Source organism: Molossus molossus, unplaced genomic scaffold, assembly GCF_014108415.1.
Source record: "Molossus molossus isolate mMolMol1 unplaced genomic scaffold, mMolMol1.p scaffold_m16_p_11, whole genome shotgun sequence".
Taxonomy (NCBI): Eukaryota; Metazoa; Chordata; class Mammalia; order Chiroptera; family Molossidae; genus Molossus; species Molossus molossus.
In genome coordinates, this window is record NW_023425346.1 from 18,249,326 (window position 1) to 18,271,298 (window position 21,973).

The window sequence follows — 21,973 nt, forward strand, 5'->3', positions numbered from 1 at the left end:
GAGGACACTCAGTCCACTGAGCCACACCGGCCGGCTGGCACCGTTGTTATTTAGCAGACAGAGGGAGCAATAAGTGCTGAGTCCTGAGGTGACCATCAACATCCAACACTAAGAAGAAGTGCATGGAGAGTAATCTGAGAGAGACGTCTGTTTTGTTCACAGGTATAATGGTGCCTGGCACCCATGTTTATTGAATAAATGATTCTTTTAAAAACAATTTATTAATAGGTGATAGCTTTTTGTTTGCTTTTTCTGAGTAGAACTTCTCCCAGCTACCACCTTTCTAGTTTTGAAAAACATATTGTAAAATATGTAACATTAATATCTACTAAAACATTAATTTTGAGACATGAAGCAGGGGCATTTTGAAAACTTATTAACAGTTGTAATATAATGTTCTTTAATATCATATTTATAAGGGAGTACAAGGGATCACATTAGGCTATTAGGAAAGAATGAGCCAATTATATTAGAAGGAACAGCTTTCTTGCCTTTCTTTTATTCTCATTGTCACTCAGCGTCATTTGCCGGGATCTGTGATTCAGGCAAAACAGCACATTAACACAAAAAAGGAACAATATCCCTGGTCTCTGCACTGTAACTACCTCCATAAATTGGATGCTTTTGGCTACTGAAGTGTCCTCGGTATAGACGCAGGTTTCTGGGCCAGTTTTGCTCCTGTGCAGTGTGCGGCAGGGAGCATGCCCAGTGAGAGTTGGTGCAGGAGGCACCCCTGTGCATCACTGTGTGGTTGGCTACAAAGGAATGCATTTGCTGCCTTTCCTGTGTCAAGGAAATGGACAGTTCTACAGAGATTTGGGATGTATTTTTTAAAACTGACGTCCTCTCATAGAGCCCTACTTGTTTGCGGCACGTTGATAATGTACTACAGCATCTCCCTAAGTTCTGCCCCTTCCCTCACATCCCGAGCAGAACTCTCATGGACCTCTCTAGCCCTAGGCTGTCTTTGCATGGGGTGGGGTCGGTTCTTTCTGCTGATCACATTCCTGCCTCCTGTGGTCAGGGCAGCAGGACAGCAGTGTGGAAGGCACGTGACCTGGTTGCCCGTCTGGATCCACCTCCTGCCTCTGTCCAGAGCATCCCTTTCAGTTTCCAGACCTCCTCCCTGAGATCAGGGTCAAGCCTCCCTTGCCTGCCTCTGGGTATTGTTGAAAGGTGCTGTCAGAGTGATGAAAATGGATAAATGCCACATACATGGAAAAGAGAACCATCATCATGGATATCTTCAATGCTCAAGTCATGTTTTGAGTTACTCTTTCCCTACTCAACACATAATGGTTGAGTACCTACCATGCTCCGGGCCTTATTCTCAGGGCTGGGCTAGAGCTCAGAACAGGCCGGCGGAAGCGTCTGTCCTCAAGGAGCTCACGTCCAGACGGGGCACAAACGCCAGGAAACCAGTGCATCAAGGAATTTCCAAGGGGTGAGTGCCCCCGAGAAAAAGGGAGTAAGGATGTAGTGTGGCCGGGTAAGTATGTCAGGGAAGGCTTCCTGAGGGAAAGCTGGAGTGGAGTGTGGAACTCTCTGGAAGGAGTAGAAAATGCAGATGCCCTGAGGCACAAGGTTACTAGGTAATAGAGAGGATGCCCAATGATACTTCACTTTCAGGTAAACAATGGTTTTTCCAAACTATAAGTGTGTGACAGAGCAATACTAAAAAAAATCATTGTTTATATAAAGCTCTACTTTAACTGGGCGTTTTATTTTCACACACCAAATCTGGCAACCCTCCTGAGGTAGGAAGGCTCTGTGTGCCACGCGGGAGGTGTTTGTGTGGAGGGCAGGGCGAGGTAGGTGCAGGCAGTGCGAGGGGGGAGGTCACAGTCCCTAGGATCTTGCTGTAAATTCTGGGTTTTATTCTGGGTGCAAGGAGAAGCCACTGAAGGGTTTGAGGTAGTTAGTATGTGATCCAGTTCAGACTTTAAAACAACCACTTGCTGCACAGACAGACGCCAGGGCGTGAGTTGTAAGCAGGGAGCGTTAATACAGCTTACAGTAGCGGCAAGCAGCTGGAGCATAGACACCTGTTGTGAAGGCGTCTGTGTAGAAGGTTTCAGCAGGGGCACTAATTGTGAAGACTGGACTGTGCTTATGGGACTGCAGGAACCAAATGTCTGGTTTCTATGGGCATCGCGTGGTGGTGACGTGCGCAGGCTCTGGGGTGCCTGACGTCTCCAGTGCCCAGCTGTGTGTTCGCGGTGCCAGTGGCTTCATCTGGCATGTCTAGTGGCCTTTCCCAGAGGATTTGTGGAAGACCAAATGAAATAATATGTGTGAAGTGCTCAGCCTAATGCTTGTCTCTGTATAGTGTGCCTTTTGTTCGGATCTTTGTTTCCCCACCCAGCCCCCATTTCTAACAAGCAGTTTGGCCAAAATAGTAATCAGCTCAGCTGTGTGGTGCACAGGACCAGTCCCGAGAGCTGAACCACTTGCATGTCTAGTTATCTTTTACCATTTGCATTGCCTTTGAGACTTGAGAAAGGAAGTGCATCAGGGTGGAGTGGAGTAGAGACGTCTCTTTATTTTAAGCATATACCTTAATGAGTAACAGCATTTGGTATGTTTTCAGTATAACAAATATGTGTGTGTATATGTGTGTATAATTAGTGTATCAAATGAACAGATGTATAGTCAACTGTACTTTGGATATGCAACCAGCTAGCCTGACAGGATTATGTAAAATTATCTTTTTCAGATCTTGTAGTGTAATAGAATTATTATTTTTTCTTTATTGATGGTAGAGAAAGAGAGGAAGGGAGAGGGAGAGAGAGGTGGGAACACTGATGAGAGAGAACATTGATTGGCTGCCTCCTGCATGCCCCCCACTGGGGATCCGGCCCTGGGCATGTGCCCTGACAAGAAATCGAACCGGTGACCTCTTGGTGCCTGGGTTGATGCTCAACCACTGAGCCACACTGGCCAGAGGTGTAATAGAATTATTAAGGGGTCACCTGAGCCAACTCCTTCATTTTGTAGATGAGAAAACTTGAAAGCCAAATGGTGTAAGGTTATAGTCCTAGTTGTTTGTAGAGTCGGGCATAGAATCCATTTGGCTGGTTTCAGATTCAGTTCTCTCTTCTGCTCTTGTCCTTCGCTAAGGTTGGCCGTTAAGGTGTCTCTAACATGCGCGGGTCAGGGGAGTGACAGATGCCAGTTGTCACCCAGCCCTTCTGCTCACTAGTGAGCGTACCTCGCAAGTTTGCAAGCCCTGTGAGCCGTGATTTCCTTCCGCGAGCCTGGCGATGGCACCTGTGCCACAGGGCACCTCCGGGGTTAAACGGCATAACCTATGCCAGCTTGTTTGTTTTTTCCCAGAGACCCTGTCACACTGTGAACCTTCAGAAATTAATGGATGTTTATATAATACAACTCCTTTAGAACTTATTCTATTAATAAGTCTTCATTGTAAAAAATCATAATACACAGATTAGCATAAGGAAGGAAGTGAAAAGCACCTCTAACATCATCATCCAGAGGTAATCTCAGACTTTTTCTTGCATTTTTCTCATTTAGTTTTGATTGCACTTCACTGTCTGAAAAATACAGCATGAAATTCTATGTCAGCGCTCCATTAGAGCAAAATACTTACCAGTATCATGAGACCAGAAGCCACAACAGAGCCTGATCATTATTCTTTCAGAAGAATTGAACGTTACCACGAAGAGTTATGCCATTTATACCGAAGTACATGCATATATGTTAAATCTCCTCTAGTTTTTGCTGTCATTTCATCACATCTTTCCCCCTTTAAATGCCAATTCGAGCTGTATACAAATCCACTAGCCACTGTTTTTCTTTGGTATACTGAATTGTCCATCGTATAGACCTTAACAGTGGGACCTACCTGGGTGCTGTTTAGGGACCTCGATTCACATCATTCATGATTAAGCTGCAAAGCCTTCTCAGATCAAAGGAGTTTAAATCATTGGAAGGAGGGATGTCAGGAATCAAATTGGTTTATGTTATATCTCCTAGTTCAAGCGGGTGATTTACGGGACCCCTCAGTGGAATGTGCGTTAATGTTCCAAAGGTCTAGTCTGACGGGTCTTATTCTGATTTTGCTGCCTCTTCATTTTGTTGCCTGAGGCCAGTGCGCTGAAGAGATTAGTTTCCATGGAAGAAGCTTTGTCTTCAAATCCAAGGATATTAGAGTAATGGTTCTGCTCCTCTATGGATTCTTAATGTGTGTTGCCATGAACTCGGTTGGTTTTCAGGTCTTGGACTTGCTGTGGTGATTTGTGGACTGTTTTAAGGGTGTGCAACCCCGACCCTGGCAGAGGGCTTGGGCAGGGCTGCCAGCTCACAGGAGTCGGGCGGGGTGGGGGTGTTCCGTGGGAGGGTCTAGCCGCGTGCCTGCACCGAGGGCACATACACAGTCCTGTCCAGGGAGAGCCCAGGGTCACAGCCGGGAAAGTGTGGCCAAGGCGGTGCAGGAAGGAGGCAGAAGTAGGACAGTGGCGTTCTGAGACCCAGGAGGAGCGGAGATGATAAGAACGATTTGAAATAGGAGAGCGTCCAGATCAGGAAGGCAGTGGGCTTATTCCGGGGTCCAGCTTTCCTGGTAGGATGCCGTGCTGGGGGGTAAAGTTTGTTAAAGGAGCCTGAGTAGATCAGAGAGAAAACGGGGGTGAGGAGGTTGAGTTATTAGCCTTGAGCAAGACTTTCCCTGAGTGTTACTAATGACTTATTTAGGAAAGGGTTGCTCATCGAGGGCTGTTTTGTGGCCTGGAGTTATTGCCAGGGCTGGCTTTCTTCCAGGCCTGGTACTCCTGAGGTTCAGAAAGAAATGGTTTCCCCCCTCTCCCCATGGAGAAATGGGTTTATGTGTGATTTAATTATCTTAACGGTTATCCTACCACTGTGTGCAAAAGCAGCCTTACGAACTCACCTTCCTCGTTCTGTGTTACGGTGCGGATGGTCGTTTTTCCTCCATTCCGAGCGAAGGTGTGACAGTAAGCTTTCTTGCTGAGAGCCAGACAGACCGACTCCATTTCCCATACTTGCAGGGGTGCCCTTGAAGCCGTTCAGAGTGTTGCCCAGTCACTCAGAGCAGCAAGAACTGAGATAAATGACCAGTTTCAAAGAAGAATGACAGCCTTGAGTATTCCGTAGGGAAGTCATATTTTAGAAGATCACCTTGGGCTATATTTTCGTCAGAGCGAGTTTGGGAAGACCCTTCTTAGGGCAGGGGAGCGAGGAGGGGATGCACTTGCCTTTAACAGTATCTGAGCTCACGAACGTCTCTCCTTTTGGTTGATTTTCTTTGTTCTAGTCTTGTTCCGCCTGCCCCTACCTTGCTGCTCACGAGGAAATTTTTTATCCTGACATGTTGCTGCGTACAATTTAGTCATTTTTTTAGTGTGAGGTTGACTGCAAATGTGTGCCCTGCTTCTCATCCAACCCCTTTGGCACGGGGCTGAAGGTCTCTCGGTCAGGTCTGCAGTTCATTCAGAGCCTTCACGTCATAAATGTGTTTTGTAGCAATGTTTTAATGAGTCCATTTACAGCGATTTAACGTGAACTAAAGAACTGCACCTGCCCTAGCAGAGTAAGGCCCAGGGCTGTGCAGCGCTGCTGGGGAGCTGGGGCGCATCCTCTGGCTCACTTCTTTTCTGCTGGTTTTCCTTCATCTTTCTCATTCGTGGAGCCCCAGATGCTGCCTTTCATGGGAGTCCTTTTGAGCCTCTGAAGTCATTCACAAATACAGTAAAGTCTAATTTTATTCCGCAAGAAGGGAAAGAGAATATTGCACTTTTCCTGTCCAGGGATTCTGCCCTCCCCCAAGCTTTGCCGCCCTCTGCTTATTGCTTTCAGGTCGTTTGCAGGGGCCGGCCGAGTGCAGACCCGCCAGTTATTTTGGTCTTAGTAAAAAACACCTTGCTTAGAGCTCAGTTTCTAGGTTAGTGCAACTTTGAAAACTCACCACAGCTGGGGGACGCTGCATGACTGGCCCAGGAGGCTGGGGTCTCACACGTGTCCCTGCATTCTCAGGGACCTTGCAAGGACTTCCGCCGACCTCCTGCTTTGTTCATTTCTGCAGGCCCACCTGGCCATAGAAAACATTACTTTCAATGGCCGTTTATTATCCATCTTTAAGAATCTCATTATACACTAGTTATTGGGTGGTATGTTATCTTGGAATTGCATGGCCGGTTTTGACAATGAGGTCAGACATCATTATTACCCAATGCATTTTTTTATTTTTTCTTTACTACAAATTGTGAATTCACCGAATAGTCTCTGGTGACCTTTGTTGAAATGATTCCCGTGAAAACTGGCACTTTTCCTTTCTCTTTCTTCTTCCCCCAACTCTCTGAACTCCTGTGCATCGACAGAACAATCCATCTTCCAGAATGGTTCTCACAGAATCGCTGAGGGTTCCTTTTTCTTTTTCCTTTCATCTATTTCTCCAGTCGTTTTTATTATCTTATTCCTTGTGATAGCGTGAAGTGCACAGCCAGAACAGGAGGGAAAGCCTCGGTCGTTAGCCTCCAGCCACCAGCTGCATTCCTGATTCTGAGATAAGGAACTGACTTCCGGCACCGGGGCGCTGCAGTCTCCTGTGCAGGCGTGCTGCGGCAGATGCGAATCTCCCCCGTCCTGTTGCTGAATGGCAGAGGCAACTTTTCCTCTCATTCCCCTGAGGGAATGTTCAAGTCTTAGCTTTCTGCTGTAAGACCCGCCTCCTGGTGTAGAAATGTGAGGATTGAATGATGAAGGGATCAGCCACTGTCAAATACTGTGAAGGACACATGTACAGTGTAATCGTATGCTCCTTGGGACCTTTGCTGATTATTTTTTCATCTGAAAGGGCACTTGCTCTGGATTGCTGGCTGAAAGCAAGGGGCTCTGATTAATAATGATAACCCACTTACACGTACTGCTCATGGTGGTCAGGAGCTGAGCTCAGGGCTTTCTGTACACAGCAGTTCATTTCCAGATGAGCCAGTGTACTTAGTGTCTCTGATTTATATTTTTCAGGTTGAAAACTGGTGTCCTCATTTACCTTGGAGAGCAAAAAATCCCTACGAAGAAGCTGATCATAATTCATTAGTAAGTGATTTTGGAAACCTTTTATTGGGCTTTTGGTTTGGGTCTGATGCCAGTCGATACATGTGGAGTCTTCTAGAAATGCCAGCTGTGATCTGAAATAGTGGTAAACTGAAGAACTTCTACCTTCAATCCTATGGAAATTTTGGTGCCCAGATCAGTCAACCAGTCAGCATATATTTGTTGATCAATTCTCCGAGCATTCGTAAGTGACAGGCTGCTGCGGCGAGACCTGGTGCCCGAGGGGCAGGCCCTCGGTCTGATGAGGACGGCAGTCGTCATAGTGACCATGCCTGTGTAAATGCTCGAACGCAGACCCGCGGAAATGAGTGAGGAAGTGGTGATCTCGGCCTGCAGGGATGGCAGAGAGAGGGCACTGGAGCTGAATGTAAAGCGATGAGTGAGTTTATACAGGTCCGGGAGATAAGGTGTGTGCCTGAAGGGAGCAGGTGCATGTGTGAGAGCTCGGCGTGTTCGGGGAGTAGGGCGTGTGCATTCAGTGCGACGAGGCCAGAGGGGTTTGGATAATTAGGGTGAAGGAGAGATTGGAACAGTAGTTAGGGGAACGGGGAGGACTTTACACGCCACACTACGAGCTTGTCTTTAGTCTTTAGACTGGGGATCTGCAAACTTCTTTGTAAAAGGCCAGATGTTAATATTCTCATCTTTGTAGGCCATAAGGCCTGTCGCAACTCCTGAATTCTTACTTTGTAGCACAGAGGGCAGCTGCAGACAGGACGTAAACCAACAGGCACAGCCGTGTTCCAATAAAAGTTCGTGTCCAAAACCGGCAGCGAGGAGGCTTTGGCCCAAGACCCATCAGTTCAGTTGTGGGAAGGTGGGGGACGTGTGGAGCAGGGAGGGCCGTGATCAGATAAGTGTTTCCAGTGAACTGTGGTGACTGCTAAACGTTGGATTCAGCATGTTCTAGATGTTACAGGAAACCATACCAGTGTTATTATTTTTCTGTTATTTTAATCACTGGTTGTATCCAGCCATACGACAAATACGGTCTTCCTGGCTTTTACATACTTCTGGCCTGAATTTTAAATTTCATTCAGTTGTGATAGGGAAATGTTTTTCCTGGCTTTTATATTCTTTAGAAAATAATGAACTTTTGTTTGTTTGGACTGAGAGAACACTGGAAGAGGAGAATGTATTTCCCCACTTAATTTTGTGGACAGAAGGTGGCCTTTGGCAGCACCCACAGTACCAGGTAGCCTGCTCAGAGCTGACTTCGGTTTCCCCAGGAGTCTGCTGCCCTGCAGTGCATTGAAATGGCCAATAAATTTAGGTGCAAAGAATTTCAAGGGACATCAAACATTCTCATTATAAAAAATGCATTTTAACGTAGTTCAGAGCTCTGCAATGACTGTGCTTTCTTTCCCAGTTTCTAATTTTTTCAGTGAGGTTGCTTATGGCAGACCTGTTGTCGGGGCCTTTGCCCCGGTCTGCTGCCCCGGGGCCTCGGGGGAAAGCTGTGCAGCCGCCAAGACGCACCTCTGAGCCCTGTCTCGTTTCATGTCCCTTCGCGCAAACCATTGTGCTTTCTGACTTTTCCTCTCCTACTCATCTTCATTAAATTTCTGTTTCTAGGCGGAAATTCGTACAGATTTTAACATTCTCTACAGTATGATGAAAAAGCATGAAGAATTCCGGTGGATGAGACTGCGGATCCGGCGAATGGCTGACGCGTGGATCCAAGCAATCAAGTCCCTGGCAGAAAAGCAGAATCTTGAAAAGAGAAAGAGGAAGAAAGTGAGTTTGTAATTAATTCCGTTCAGTTAGATACTGGTCTTCTTTTAAAATTTGCTGTGCTTGATCTCACTTATTTGTGGAATATAATGAACATAACAGTCTGAGGAAGGGGGTAGTCCCAGAGACGTGGAAGTGGGGTACAGACTGACAATCCCCTGAGGAGGGGGTGGGAGGTAGATAAACCACAAAACTTATATGCATGTGTGCATGACCAATGGACATGGACAACAAGGCTGGGGACAGGGCGGGGAGGGGGGAATCAGTGGGGGAAAAAGGAGAAACATCTGTAACAAAAATAAATTAATTAATTATAAATAAATACATAACTAAAATAAATTAAAAAAAAATTCGATGTGCTTGGAACCACGACTGAGAGCGGTGTCGTGCCTCAGCGCTGCGCCCCGTGAGTCTCCTCGGTCGCCTGCACAGCCAGCACTGGGTCGCCTCTCCCCAGTCACCGTCGCCCCACTTAGCAAGGACGGGCGCACGTCTCCTGGGTGAACCCAAGCAGAATATCTGCCTGTAGGATTTTCCTTTCAGCCCACTGACTGTCTCGCTCAGTGGTGTCAGGAAACGAACCCTCTTTTCTTTACCTGAATACAACTTTGAGAACTTCCTGTCACATCATTATGACAGTTTCACATTTTTGGAGTTCGTCAGTTGTGGGGTTTTGGCAGCCGGTGACTTCCATTACTGCTCTGTTTGGCCGGTGTTTCTGGTACATTCTTGAGAGAGAGCGATGCTAATACGTAAACTTGAGCCACTGTGTTCCAGCTCAGGAGGAGATGCTTGGAAAACTCCGGGGCACAGGAAACTCCAGCGTACCCCTGAGCACGGGGAGTCTCACAGCCTGTTGGTTAGAGGCGAAGTGGCCGTGGCTTTAGACGAACTGTTCTGATGATGAACAACTGAGCAACGTAACTCCACGTTCCTTATCCAAAATAAATAAAAAATGAGTTTGGTATTAATTTGACTAATTTGTTATGCTCTAAAAAGAAAAGACAGATAAACTTCCAAATCCCAAGTCTGGTTTGATGGGTCAGTTCTGCTTAGATCCCTCGAGTGTGTGAGGCCACAGGACCACAGGTCCCAGCACCAAGTAGTCCTCTGTGGAAGAGTAGGTCAGAGATCCAAGTGGGCTGTAAAAAGAAGTAAAGAATAATTCTATATAATCATGTACAGTAACCTCCAGGATATAGTCTTAGGTGAAGAAATGTTAGGTGGAGAATAGTAAACATTATTTTAAAAGGGGAGAGAATTTATCTATGTATCTATACCTCCATGTGTACATATAGATGCATACGTATATGCACACACATATAATGTATATATATGATATACATATACTTCTTGCTCATATTTTTTTTAAATGATTAAAATGGTAAATTTTATGTTATGTATACTTTACCACAATAAAAAAAAAAGGCCAAATAAGGGGAGGAAGGGGATAGCGTAGACACAACAGGTATAGAAACCAGACTTGTCTGAGTATGTCTTACTTTTGTCGATTTGATACTGGAATCATTTTACATGAATGTAAAAATATATCAATAAAAAGCAGTACTTGAAAATCACAAGGAATATAAAACAAATGAACTCACTGCACATCCAGTTTTACTACAAATGCACAGAGAAGGACTGTTCTTGTTGACTTTGGAACATGGCACATTGAACATTTCTAATGGGGTATTTATTACAAAGGACAAAAATCTGCAAAAATATCTTTCCACAATTTTTACTAATCACGTAGGAGGTGGCGGCGCTGATATTCTCATTTTGAATCCACTGTGCGTATTGAAATAAAGCAAGTAATTATGCTAGTGTCCTTGAAAACTGGGATTTTCAGTGTGGGAGAGAGGAAATAACAGCTGTCAGACGGATAATGTTATGTAAAGATACTGTAATCCTCAGTTTGATTTGGAAAAACCAGTATGAACTCATAATTCGTTTTAACCTTGAGGAAAAATAAACTTTCTAGTTGTGCCCACTGAAAAGGCTACAGTGGTGATCTAGCACCAGCCTTTAATCTCTAAATACCGTTTCTACCGACGGCACACGAGGCTTTGGAAAATGGCTGATTAAGGTCTGAGGAGGAGCTGTGTGTGATGAGGTCGGAACACCTTGTCACACCAGAAGGAAAGGAAACCATCAAAGGCTGCTGGTGCCCTCGGAGAACTCAGAAGCCACCTCAAATAGCCCCCTGTTGGCCAAGATGAGACAATTTGATAATCGTAAGAATAACAACAGCAGTTCATTAAAACACAGCAAATATACTTATAGTTGTGATTTTATAATGATATGTGTGTGTATATATATTTTTTTAAGTTTTCATTGGTCACTAAAGAACAATTATTTTTTAAACTGGTAAATAAAGGGAAAGACCAAAGTATTTACCAGGCTTTTTCTTTTTTTAATGTAAACTGTGTTTCAGAGAACCTGAACAGTTGATGTGGGGTAGTTTCTCATTATAGAAGTAATCCAGCTAATAAGTACAGAAGGAATGGGAGGATGTGACCATTCTGGCCCCCTTCACGGACTAATGCACTTACGTAGCTAGTGATCCTCAGTAACTGCGCACATCCCCCGACAGAGACGGGTTCCATCGCCAGAAGTGCCCGGTACCGCCTACAAAGTAGAACTGCCATGAATATGAATCTAGTCATGTCTGTAGGTCTGGTTACTAATGTAGCATCAATACAGTCGGCAAAATCAGAGTGTGAGAGAGACTCCTGGAAATATAGCCCAGTTTCTTTGACATACAAATGGCAAGTCCATCACCCCCAAAAGGGTCATCGGGCACTATTGCAGGTTAAAGACGGCGGAGAGATGCACGAGGCAAGCACAGTTTGTGCTCTTTATCTGACTTCTTATCGAACCAGCTATGCTGGAAGAAATAAGGGACACTGAGGAACGTAAGCACTGACTGGGAGCTGGATAATATTAAGGAATGAACATCCATTCCAGGGGTGTTGATGTTACAGTTATTTTAAGTAAAGATTTGTTTCTTTTAGAGATACAAATTGCAGTATGTATAGATGAAAACATGATGTCTAGGATTTGTTTCAAGATAAGCTGGCGGGGTTGGGAGAAAATGATGGGTACTTATTGAAGAATAAGATTTGTCATGAGTTGATAATTGTTGAAGTCGTGGGATGAGTACATCGGAATTGACTGTATTGTCATGTCTGCCTTAGTGTGTACTTAAAATTGTCCATGCTGAACGCATACAGGTGTTCCAGCTGTGGGGGAAAGCCCAACACTGTCCAAAGATATTTCATTGTCTCCTTTCGTTGTGACTTTTCAAAGATATCCTTCTTTCCAGAAGGGTTATCCATCCATACCACACTCTCATACCCGCACCAAGGGCAGTTGTCTCTCTAAGACAACAGTGAAAAGTCGTTTTCGTCCTTTTCACTTCTCTGAAAAACTGCTTACTCCACATTGAGATTTTAGTAGAATGTGACATGGTATTCGAGCCGGTTGATCGCTTTCTCGTGTGTCACTGTGGAGTTTGCACTTGACTGATTGGGAATCATCAGGATGCGCCTCTTCTTTGTTTTTTGCAGGTCCTTGTCCACCTGGGCCTCCTGACGAAGGAATCCGGATTTAAGATCGCGGAGACAGCTTTCAGCGGCGGCCCTCTGGGTGAATTAGTTCAGTGGAGTGATTTAATTACATCTCTGTACTTACTGGGCCATGACATTAGGATTTCGGCTTCGCTGGCTGAGCTGAAGGAGTAAGGAGATTACTTTTCAATTTTAAAATCAGGATACAAAAAAAGAAATTGTAAACTCTCAAAGCCCTCTATTACTGTGTAATTTCTTGTGGAGGAAAATGAAAGTGATAATTCACTAAACAGGAGATAAGAAGATTATTTTCAGGAGCTAAATACATTCACCGTGAAAGGATAATATGTTTTCGCTGTAGCTGCAGGCTCCAGAGGCTTCATAAATGAATGCCAGAAAATTCAAACCAAGGGGCTTATTCTTTGCTATTGCAGGTGCTTCCAACATCTGCAGCACAAGGCATTATTGACTTGCTTAATTCCCTGTCTCTTGCTGAAATGCATACCATTCCCTACTCAACATCAAGCTTTCTAAATCTTGAAACAGGGCAGGTTCCTGTTTATAATTTAATTTGGATACAATGAGTTTCCTGAAAGCCCTGATCCAATCCTTTTTCAATTAGCCAACTTTCAGCTCCGAGGCTGTTAACTCGACCTGGGTTTTCTATTTCACGGGGGCTCCTGTGTAGCTCCAGTCCTCTCTTAATCTCCTTTCGATTGACACAGCTGGCCGAGCAGGGATGTTCGGGGCTGCTTCACCCCTTTCAGATAACTGCCCGCCGAGATTTTCACCCGACAGCCAAGTTAGCATCTGTAATAGGTCAAGTGTTCCAGAAGAAACACCTTGGATGAACATTCTGTGCTCAGGGAACGTGTCCCATCTTGCTCCTACTTGTCTGTGCAAGATACTGACTGCCAGAGAGGTCACTTGCGTTAGGTCCCAGGGCCACACTTGACCAGTGGCAGTGTTGAGATGAAGGCAGTATCAGTAAGCTGGTATCGGCTGTCATTTGTTAAAGGCTTTCCATAGGCTGAAACTGTGATAAGAGCTTTACTTACAATAGCAGTTTCAGCGGTGATGACAACCACCATGACTAGTAACAGCTCAGATCTGTTGAGCACGGACGGTACATCAGATACTGTGCGTTGTATGTGTTTTCATCTTATTTCGTCCTTAGCACAAACCTGGAAGTAGGCGCTGTTGCTTTCTGCGTTTTAAAGATGAGGAAACGGGAGTTCAGACTGTAGATGAGTTGTTTAAAGGTCACATGGAAAATATGTGTGAGAGTCAGGCCTCGAGCCCCTTGTCCGTCTGACCCCAAAGCCTGTGCTCTTGACCACTGTGCCACGTTGCTCCCTTCAGATCTAGATAAACCCAAAGTCTTCTGAAGCCTTCGCCACCACGCGGTCCCTTTCGCATGCGGCCTCCTGCGCCTCCTGCTGGCGGTCCAGCGCACTGGGAACACGGCCTAGGGAGCAGGTGCCTGCAGTTGGTACCCCTTCCTGCAGTGCCTTCCGTGGGCTGGTTCTGGGTGAGGGATAGACAGGTGACCCACATGTGTTCAAGGAGATGCCATTCTTTTAATTACAACCGATACCTTGCATAATAATTACACTAATTACAATGTGATTAGTACTAATTGAGGTGAGGATGTTAGGATGGAAGCACAGGAAGTGGAGAAACTGTGAGAATATTGTTCTCCCTGTTATTTAGCACCTAGAAGAGTGCCCAGCCCCCCTCAGTGGGTGCTCATAACTGTTTACCGAACGAAGGAGGACAGGATGAATAAGTGGAGGGGAAATGGGTGGGTGGGTAAACAAATGAAAAACTGTTGGAGCCCCAGGGACAGGTGCTTTCTAGGGAGGTCAGGAAAGGCAGGTGGGGGGCTCTGTCAGGCAAAGACTTAGTTTTGTGGTCCAGAGGAAGCCTGCAGAAATCTTAAGCACTGGTGATAGACAGATGTGTTTTACTTGAGAAGGTAATCGTGGGAACATCACAGAGCAGTGGTTCCCAAACACGTCTGTGCATTGGAAGCTCCTGGGATCTCAGACTCCCGAGCCCAGACCCTATCTCAGACTGATTAAGTCACAGCCTTCAGGGATGGGATACAGGCCTCAGGGCCTGTCGATGCCTGCAGGTCATTCCGGTGTGCGGACAGGTGTGGGAGCCACTGAGTACCGGGTGGAGCAAGGTGGGGAGCGGTGGCTCAGGAGGCCGAGTCTAGTCCGGCCCTTGTTTGTAATGAAGTTTCCTGGGAGCGACCGCACTGGTCATGTATCCTCGGACTGCTTTCCTTCTGCAGTGGCAGAGTGGAGTAGCTACCACAGAGAACACGTGGCCTCCAAAGATGAAAGTATGTACTCTCCGACCCCTTACAAAAGAAAACACTCAAATTCGCGGGAAGGAACTGCGTGTCGGGAACAGAGCTGAGGAGCAGGGCGCGCGAGGCAGGGGCCGTGTCCATGGCTCCCGTCCTCTGCAGCAGGGTGTCCCGCCAGAACAGGGTGAAGGACCGCTGCGGGCTGAGATGACTGGCTCAGAGGACCCACGTCTGGGGAGAGGCAGTGCCCTTCGCGGTTTACTCCTCGTGTGAAGGGGGTGCCAGGACGTGGGCCCTCTGAGTGCACGTCCATCGGTGTGGGTGGCTGGTGGGAAAGGGTGACACAGAGGTATAACCCGTGTGGTAGTGTAGTCAGAGGGGACAATTCCGTATAAGAGGAAAAGTTAGGAAACGGTACGAGGCAGTGTGGAAAGAAGTCTGTTCTGTAGAGCTAGAGATAGGAGTCAATAAGGGATGGACAGTATCTCTGTGCACTGGGCACGTTCCGCCCAATACCTCCTTCAAGCACCAGAGGGTCCCTGAGAGGCTGCTGTCCAGGCCGGTTTCATGGGGGTTTGTTTGAGAATGAGGAAAGATGCTGAGGGTAAGTAACTTGTCTAAGATCTCAGCTGGTGGATAGGGGAGACCAATTCAGATCCCCGTCTTCCTGGGTTTCAAAGGCTGTGTTTATACAGCTTGGTTTGCTTTTACAAGAGTCGAAGTCAGGGCTCTGGGTGGGCCCTGAATGGTGGGCAGGATTTGGAGAGGCAGTGGATGGGGAAGGGCTGTGCCGTTCTGATAAGGGCTCTTGGATGTCCGTTTGCCTGTTAAAGGTGCTAAGTATAATACTTTGAAGAAAATCAGTTTTCTTTTTTTCCCTCTCTTCTGCCCTTTCCCTAGAATAATGAAGAAGGTTGTAGGAAACCGATCTGGCTGCCCAACTGTAGGAGACAGAATCGTTGAACTCATTTATATTGATATTGTCGGACTCGCTCAATTCAAGAAAACTCTCGGACCATCCTGGGTTCATTACCAGTAAGTGCTACATGCTGTTCGTAAGTTTGTAGAGCTTTTTATTTTTTTTAAACAAGGGTTGAATGGTTGTAGGTAGAAAAAAGCTTATTGAATATCTTTTGAACTGTGTGGAGTGTGTTTCCCATTCCTAATTGAAATTCAGATCCTCCACGGTGACTTCTTACCTTCAAGGGCTATTCATTATTTTCACTGATTTCTCTCAAGAAGAGAAAACAAGCGTCCAACCTTCTTTTTACCTTCCCTAATACTTAGCATTCCTCCCTCGGTATGCCCACAGCAATCCCATCTGTCTAATCAAGTAGCGATTTTGATCAAATAAGGACAGTGTCATTTCTTCTGTGTCTTAGGCTTGAGATAATGACTCATTTCTCTCCACCTTTCTCCCAATACAGTCGCCCCTCGCCACTTCGCGCTTCGACGGCTTCACTCTATCGCGGTTGAAAAAACCACGGTAGAGTGAACCCGTGACAGTCGAAGCGCGAAGTGGCGAGGGACGACTGTATATAAATAAAGAATCCTACTTTGTGGAAATTCATTTATTACGGTAGCGTCTGGAACTGATTAACCGCGATAGACGAGGGCCGATTGTAGTATCTTGTCATTCTTGGAAGAGAGGGCTGGGGGATAGCTTGGCTGAATGCTGGGGTCCTGCACTTTGCAACACAGCCTCATACTGTGCATCTCGGTGCCCGGTCGTTATTATTTAGTAGACGAGCTCAGTGCCCCTGGTTGGGTGTGGGCCATGAGTTAGGACGTGAACTGCTTTTACATGATACACAGCACAACAATAAATGACAAAGTGCTAGTACTTGTACGTTTCAGCCTTCAGCAGACAAAAGTATCTAGTTTGACTTTAATAATACTTGTTAAAGAACAATGACATGCTTCTTTGTTGTCTTCCATTTATTGCAATTAATACTGGCTTTTACTTAGGGTCTATAAAAGTTTCCAATACATTTTAAAAGGTGAATAAATTTAAATAAACTTTAGATTTGTTTAATAGTGTCCATGGTGCATGAATTTGGGTACAAATCGTGGTTAGTACCACTTTTGTCAATGATAGTAATTGTTGACCATAGTTGAAACCACCTTCCTAAGAGAGCACCCTGAAAATCTTTCAATTAGAACAAGTTGGAAACCCCTCCATGTGCTTCTTTTCCATTGATACTCGGTAAAGAGATGTTTCCTTGTATTCTTTTGACTTAACCAATAAATGAATCATTAACAGCCTGAACTAGGTTTCTTCATTTTTTTTTTTTATCCTCACCCAAGGACATTTTTTTCCATTTTTTGTTCAGATAGAGTGGGAGGGAGAGAGAGGAAGAGAGAGAGAAACATCGACATGAAAGGGACACATCGAGTGGCTGCCACCCGTAAGACCAACCGGGGCCGGGGACAAACTGCAACCGAGGTACATGCCCTTGGCGGGAACCGAACCCGGGTCTCTCTGGACCACAGGCCGACACTCTAACCGCTGAGCCAAACCGGCCAGGGCAAAGTTTTTTCATTTCAGTTTAGTCTATAGTTTAATATTCTTTTTTTTTTTTTTTTAATTTTTTATTTATTTTTTTGTTACAGATATTTTACCTTTTTTACCCCATTGGCACCCCCCTCCCCACCCCATCCCTGCCCCATCCCCGGCTTAGTTGTCCATGTCTATTGGTCATGCATACATGCATATAAGTTCTGTGGTTTATCTCTTCCCACCCCCCACCCCCTCTTCTGAGGGATGTCAGTCTGTGCCCTACTTCCATGTTTCTGGGTCTACTGTATTCTTCAGACTGTTATGTTCATTATATAGTTTAATATTCTTAACTTTCATCTACAAGGTTATGTCAGATTGGAAGTCCTTTGGAATGGAAAGAATTGAAAATTCAAAACATTAAGATTCTTCTCAAAAACACGGGGAAAGCACCACCGTCGTGGAGTTTCCTTGTAGTAGCAGTGATTTCCTCCCTGGGCAGTGAGTTGCTCGTGGGCAGAGGAGAGGGACCGACCGAGCAGAGACCCTGTGCTTTTCATTGTCTTTGGACAGTGTCTCATAAAATAGCAAAATAAAAATTTGGTTTGGGCCTGGCTAGCACTCTACCTTCCGAATCCGATTTTTCCTGGTTTGGGGTGTTCTTGAAATCTTCGTGAGTCCCAGCCCATCACATGTGTTCTCAGTTACATGGAAATAAAACCATCTCTCTTCTTGGTTAATGAGCCATGTAAGTAAACAAACATTTTTGTTTTCTTTTTTGGCTACAGCATTAAAAATGAAAGAAAGGCAGTGCTGTCGCGTTCTGGCCTTTGCAGATGGCAGGCGTGTGATAAACGCGCCGCAGGGACGGCGCGTTGCGGGCATCCCTGGCCTCCCATAACCTCCCCATTAAGGAGGGCTGTTTGGATGGGAAAATATTCTCAGTGGTAGGTCACAATATTCAGGTCAATTAAAAAGGACAATTTTATTATTACAGTGCTCACCACTAATTGGTATTTGATTCTTGTTGGATGAGAAGACGCCACGCAGGGGGTCTGTGGTGGAGGGTGATGTGCGCCCCTCCTTCCTTCAATAGACGCCGGCTGGTACTGCTGGTGGCCGGAGGTGTGTTTGTGCCCCGGCCCTGCCGCCCGCGTGGTGTGGTGAGGTTTCCTCAGAAGGCCAAGCAGGTCTTTTAAAAAGTTTTTGCCTGTTTATTTCCCTTTTGAAGATTAGAAATTGTCAGGGCTGTCTGTGTTCATCTCGGTGGATGGTAGATGATAGGAATTCCATTAAATGTGAAGTTATCTTCTGATTTTTCATTTGGAGGCAAACCCTTGAGTCATCTTGGAAAATGTTGATCTTTGTAAATTCTGTCGAATTTATGTAAGGGCCCAGGAAACTCAGTTACATATTTATTAAACATCTGTATGTGACTAGTATACTGCTGGGTATGCAAAGCTCATGCCCGCTTTGCTTCACGTGAGGCCTTTGCTGAGCACTGAGAACGCACACAAGACAGGGAGACGCACATAGTGGAACAGACACCATGTTTTGCATCAAGCTCCACATTAGAAAGTAGGTCCTGCCAAGGAGGTTATGAGCATCCATCCCATAATGGTGTGGCTTAGAGCCGAGACAATAGTCCAGGCGTCGTCGGCATGGCGGCAGGGAGCCTGTCAGAGGAGGCTGGCTGCTCAGGCAGCAGGGCAGATCTCTTCCGAAGTCTTCGTCTGTCTCTGATGCTCCGCACACACACAGGACACCAGAGGAAGGGCGTCGATGTTAACAGCGCAAACACAATTCCAACACACAGATGTAGAATGTGATTGAAGAAGGAAGGAAAGCTCTAATGTTAAGCCTCCTCTGTCCCAGACAGAGATCAGTCTCCTACCTCTGGTTGTCAAACAAACCCAAATAAGCTAAAAAGAAAATAAATAGACATTTCCTAACTCAGAGCTTCAAGTGTGAGGATGTAGAATTACAGGTATCCGAGATTCATTCTGGAGCCTCCTGTCGGCGAGAGCCCAGTGTCACGTAGCAGACACCCAGGCACTAGATGGAAGCCCAGGCTTTCGGGAGTCAGGCGACTACCATCCGTCTTTACTCATGAGCATTTATTTTTATTATCCACATTGAAAATAACACCAGTAGAATTCCAAGTTAAAAATAGAGTGACAAGGCAAAGTTGGAGAGGAATGTAGACTGCGAGAGTGGATTGCACATCAGTGGGAGCAGCCAGAGCCTCCAAGGCAAAGGACCCTGTGATAAGGGTCCCTGCAGAGTGCCGTGGTCCTCGAACCCAGCTCTGTTCCTCCACAGCTGAACCTTCCCAGCCCCACCTGGCAGTGCACATGCTCCCTGTCTCCCAGCAGCCTGCAGACCTGCCGCTGTCATCCGGCTGTTTCCTGGACACTGCTGTGACCTCAGAAGATCATATACTGGCTCTAGTCAGTTCCTTTTGCATCTTCTTTTAAAGGGAAAACTGTAAGTTGAGACATAGGAATGTTTTCTAAGAAGAGAGCTGTACTAAGAGAAGGAGAAACATGCCTGGGTCAGTTCCTTGTGTCCCTACCTTTGTGTTTGCTGCAACGTGGGCGACATGAACATCCGTTGCTGTCTACCTGTTGGCTGTTCGCAGGTTCTTGTTGATATTGTGGAAATGGTTACTGAGAGGATAGCGTGTTCCTTGAGAGCCACACAGGAAGTCAACACAAGGAGAGGCTTTCTGCGATCGGTGTGCATGTCACTACACGCCGACCACCCTTCTTCCATCTGCCTTCCCTCTTTCTTCCGTGTCTGGACAGTGATGGTGGTCTCCGATGAGGAAGTCATCCCGCCAGAGTGGCAGTGTCCTGTTGCTCCTCCTGGAAAACCAATATGGTGTTTGCACCTTTTTTCTGAATCACACATTGATGTAAAAATAAAAAGATGGGCCCTGGCCGGTGTGGCTCAGTTGGTTGGAGCTCGCCCCACATACCGAAAGGTCACTGGTTTGATTCCTGGTCAGGGCACATACCTAGGTTGCAGGTTCCATCCCGGTCACATCTCTCTCCCTCCCTCCTTTCCTCCCTCTCTCCCTCGTTCTCTCCCTCTCCCTTTCTCTGTCTAAAATCAGTAAACATACCCTCAGGTGAGGATTAAAAAAAAAAGTTGGAAGAATGAACTTCCTGAGAGTAGAAAAGGGAAGAAAGAAACTGAATCAAATACTTACAAGTCATTGCCATCCTCTGATTCTAAAATGTTGGCTTTAGTCTTTATTTACTTTTATGCTTATTGGCCCAGTAAGAGCTGTACAGAAGCAGTATTGATATAAAACAACAGAAAATAGTGCTGTTTTTACTGACCATTTATGAGCTAAATTTACATCAATGTTTTGAGAATCAGTAATGAAATAAATGTAACCAAAATCAATAAATTCCTGTTTCAGTATCAATTCCTTTCTTCTGCTTGGTCATTCCATGTGCACTCCAAAGTGGTGGTCAGCAGGCTTTTTCTGTAAAGGGCCCAAGAGTCAGTATTTCAGGCCTTGCTGGCCATGTGGCCTCTTTCCCTCTCTCTCTACTGTTCTTGTGTGAAAGCAACCACAGATAATATGTAAATAACTGGGCGTAGCTATGTTCAAATAAAAATTTATTTTTGAGTGCTGAAAATTGAGTTTCATATGATTTTCACATGTTACAAAATATTCTTTTTATAGTTTAATTATCTATAAACAGGAAGGTATTATTAGCTCAAAGGCCCTACAGAAATGGGCGGTAGACCGGATTTGGTCAGCCCTACGAGGCTTTGGTGGAACAGCCGAATGAAATATCTTCAGTTTCACTTCTTCAGGCTCTGGGAGAAAGCAGTAGTATTCTATCAAACACAGAAATTCACTGCCGCCTACTGAGTAAGATTCCAAGCTTTACCTAAAATCACATGCTCTAATTAATGGGTGAAAGTGTTGAAGGGTTGTTGAAAGCGGTGAGGCATGCCATGGGCTTTAAGCAGAGTACGACCTCCATCGTCATTGCTCAGGCCGCAAGCCGCACAGCGTCACAGACTGGGAAGGCATCCATTGCTCCCAGTTCTGGAAACGGGAAGCCCGAGCCAGGGTGTGAGCACGGTCAAGTGAGGGCTGTCTTCCAGGTTTTAGACTTCTTGGATTCTCACATGATGGAATGGGCTAGGGAGCAATGCGGAGTTTCCTTTATAAGGGCACTAATCCCATTTACAAGGGCTCCACCCTCATGACCTGATCATCCCCCAACAACCCCATCTACTAACACCATCACCTTTGGGGATTAGGATTTCAGCACTTGAATTTGGAGGGACACACACCATACATAGCAACCTCTAAACAATGGTAGTTCTTTGCTTCTTCCACAGGTGTCATTAGGCTCCACTGTCTGGTCCTGGCTGGGGCACAACACTGAGCATGCACTCTGCAGGTCCAGCTTTGAGGAGCTTTTTTTCTTTGCTTTTTTTTTTTTTTTTTTGGTTTTAGAGAGAAAGGAAGGGAGAAGGAGAGAGAGATGGAAACAATGAGAGAGAACATCGATTGGCCGCCTCCTGCATGACCCTCACTGGGGCATGTGCCCTGACTGGGAATCAAACCAGCGACCTCAGTGCATGGGTCGACACTCAACCACTGAGCCACACTGGCTGGGCAGGAGCTTTTTTTCTTAATCTTTGTTTTAAATCCTCAACCGAGGACATGTGTGTTGATTTTAGAGAGAGAAGAAGAGAGGGAGAGAGAGAAACATGGATAGGTTGCCT

The 21,973-nt window shown here is 45.8% G+C and overlaps 1 protein-coding gene across 7 annotated transcripts in view; it reads left to right on the forward strand.

Annotated features, from left to right (window-relative positions):
- MGAT5 (alpha-1,6-mannosylglycoprotein 6-beta-N-acetylglucosaminyltransferase) overlaps window positions 1-21,973 on the forward strand; it is a 295,024-nt gene that overhangs the window by 169,643 nt on the left and 103,408 nt on the right. For all 7 annotated transcript variants that reach the window (XM_036254997.1, XM_036254996.1, XM_036254998.1 and 4 more), the window contains 4 exons: window positions 7,003-7,074; window positions 8,668-8,829; window positions 12,396-12,565; window positions 15,616-15,750. In XM_036254997.1, coding sequence (XP_036110890.1) covers window positions 7,003-7,074; window positions 8,668-8,829; window positions 12,396-12,565; window positions 15,616-15,750 — 539 coding nt within the window. The remainder of the gene's footprint in view (window positions 1-7,002; window positions 7,075-8,667; window positions 8,830-12,395; window positions 12,566-15,615; window positions 15,751-21,973) is intronic.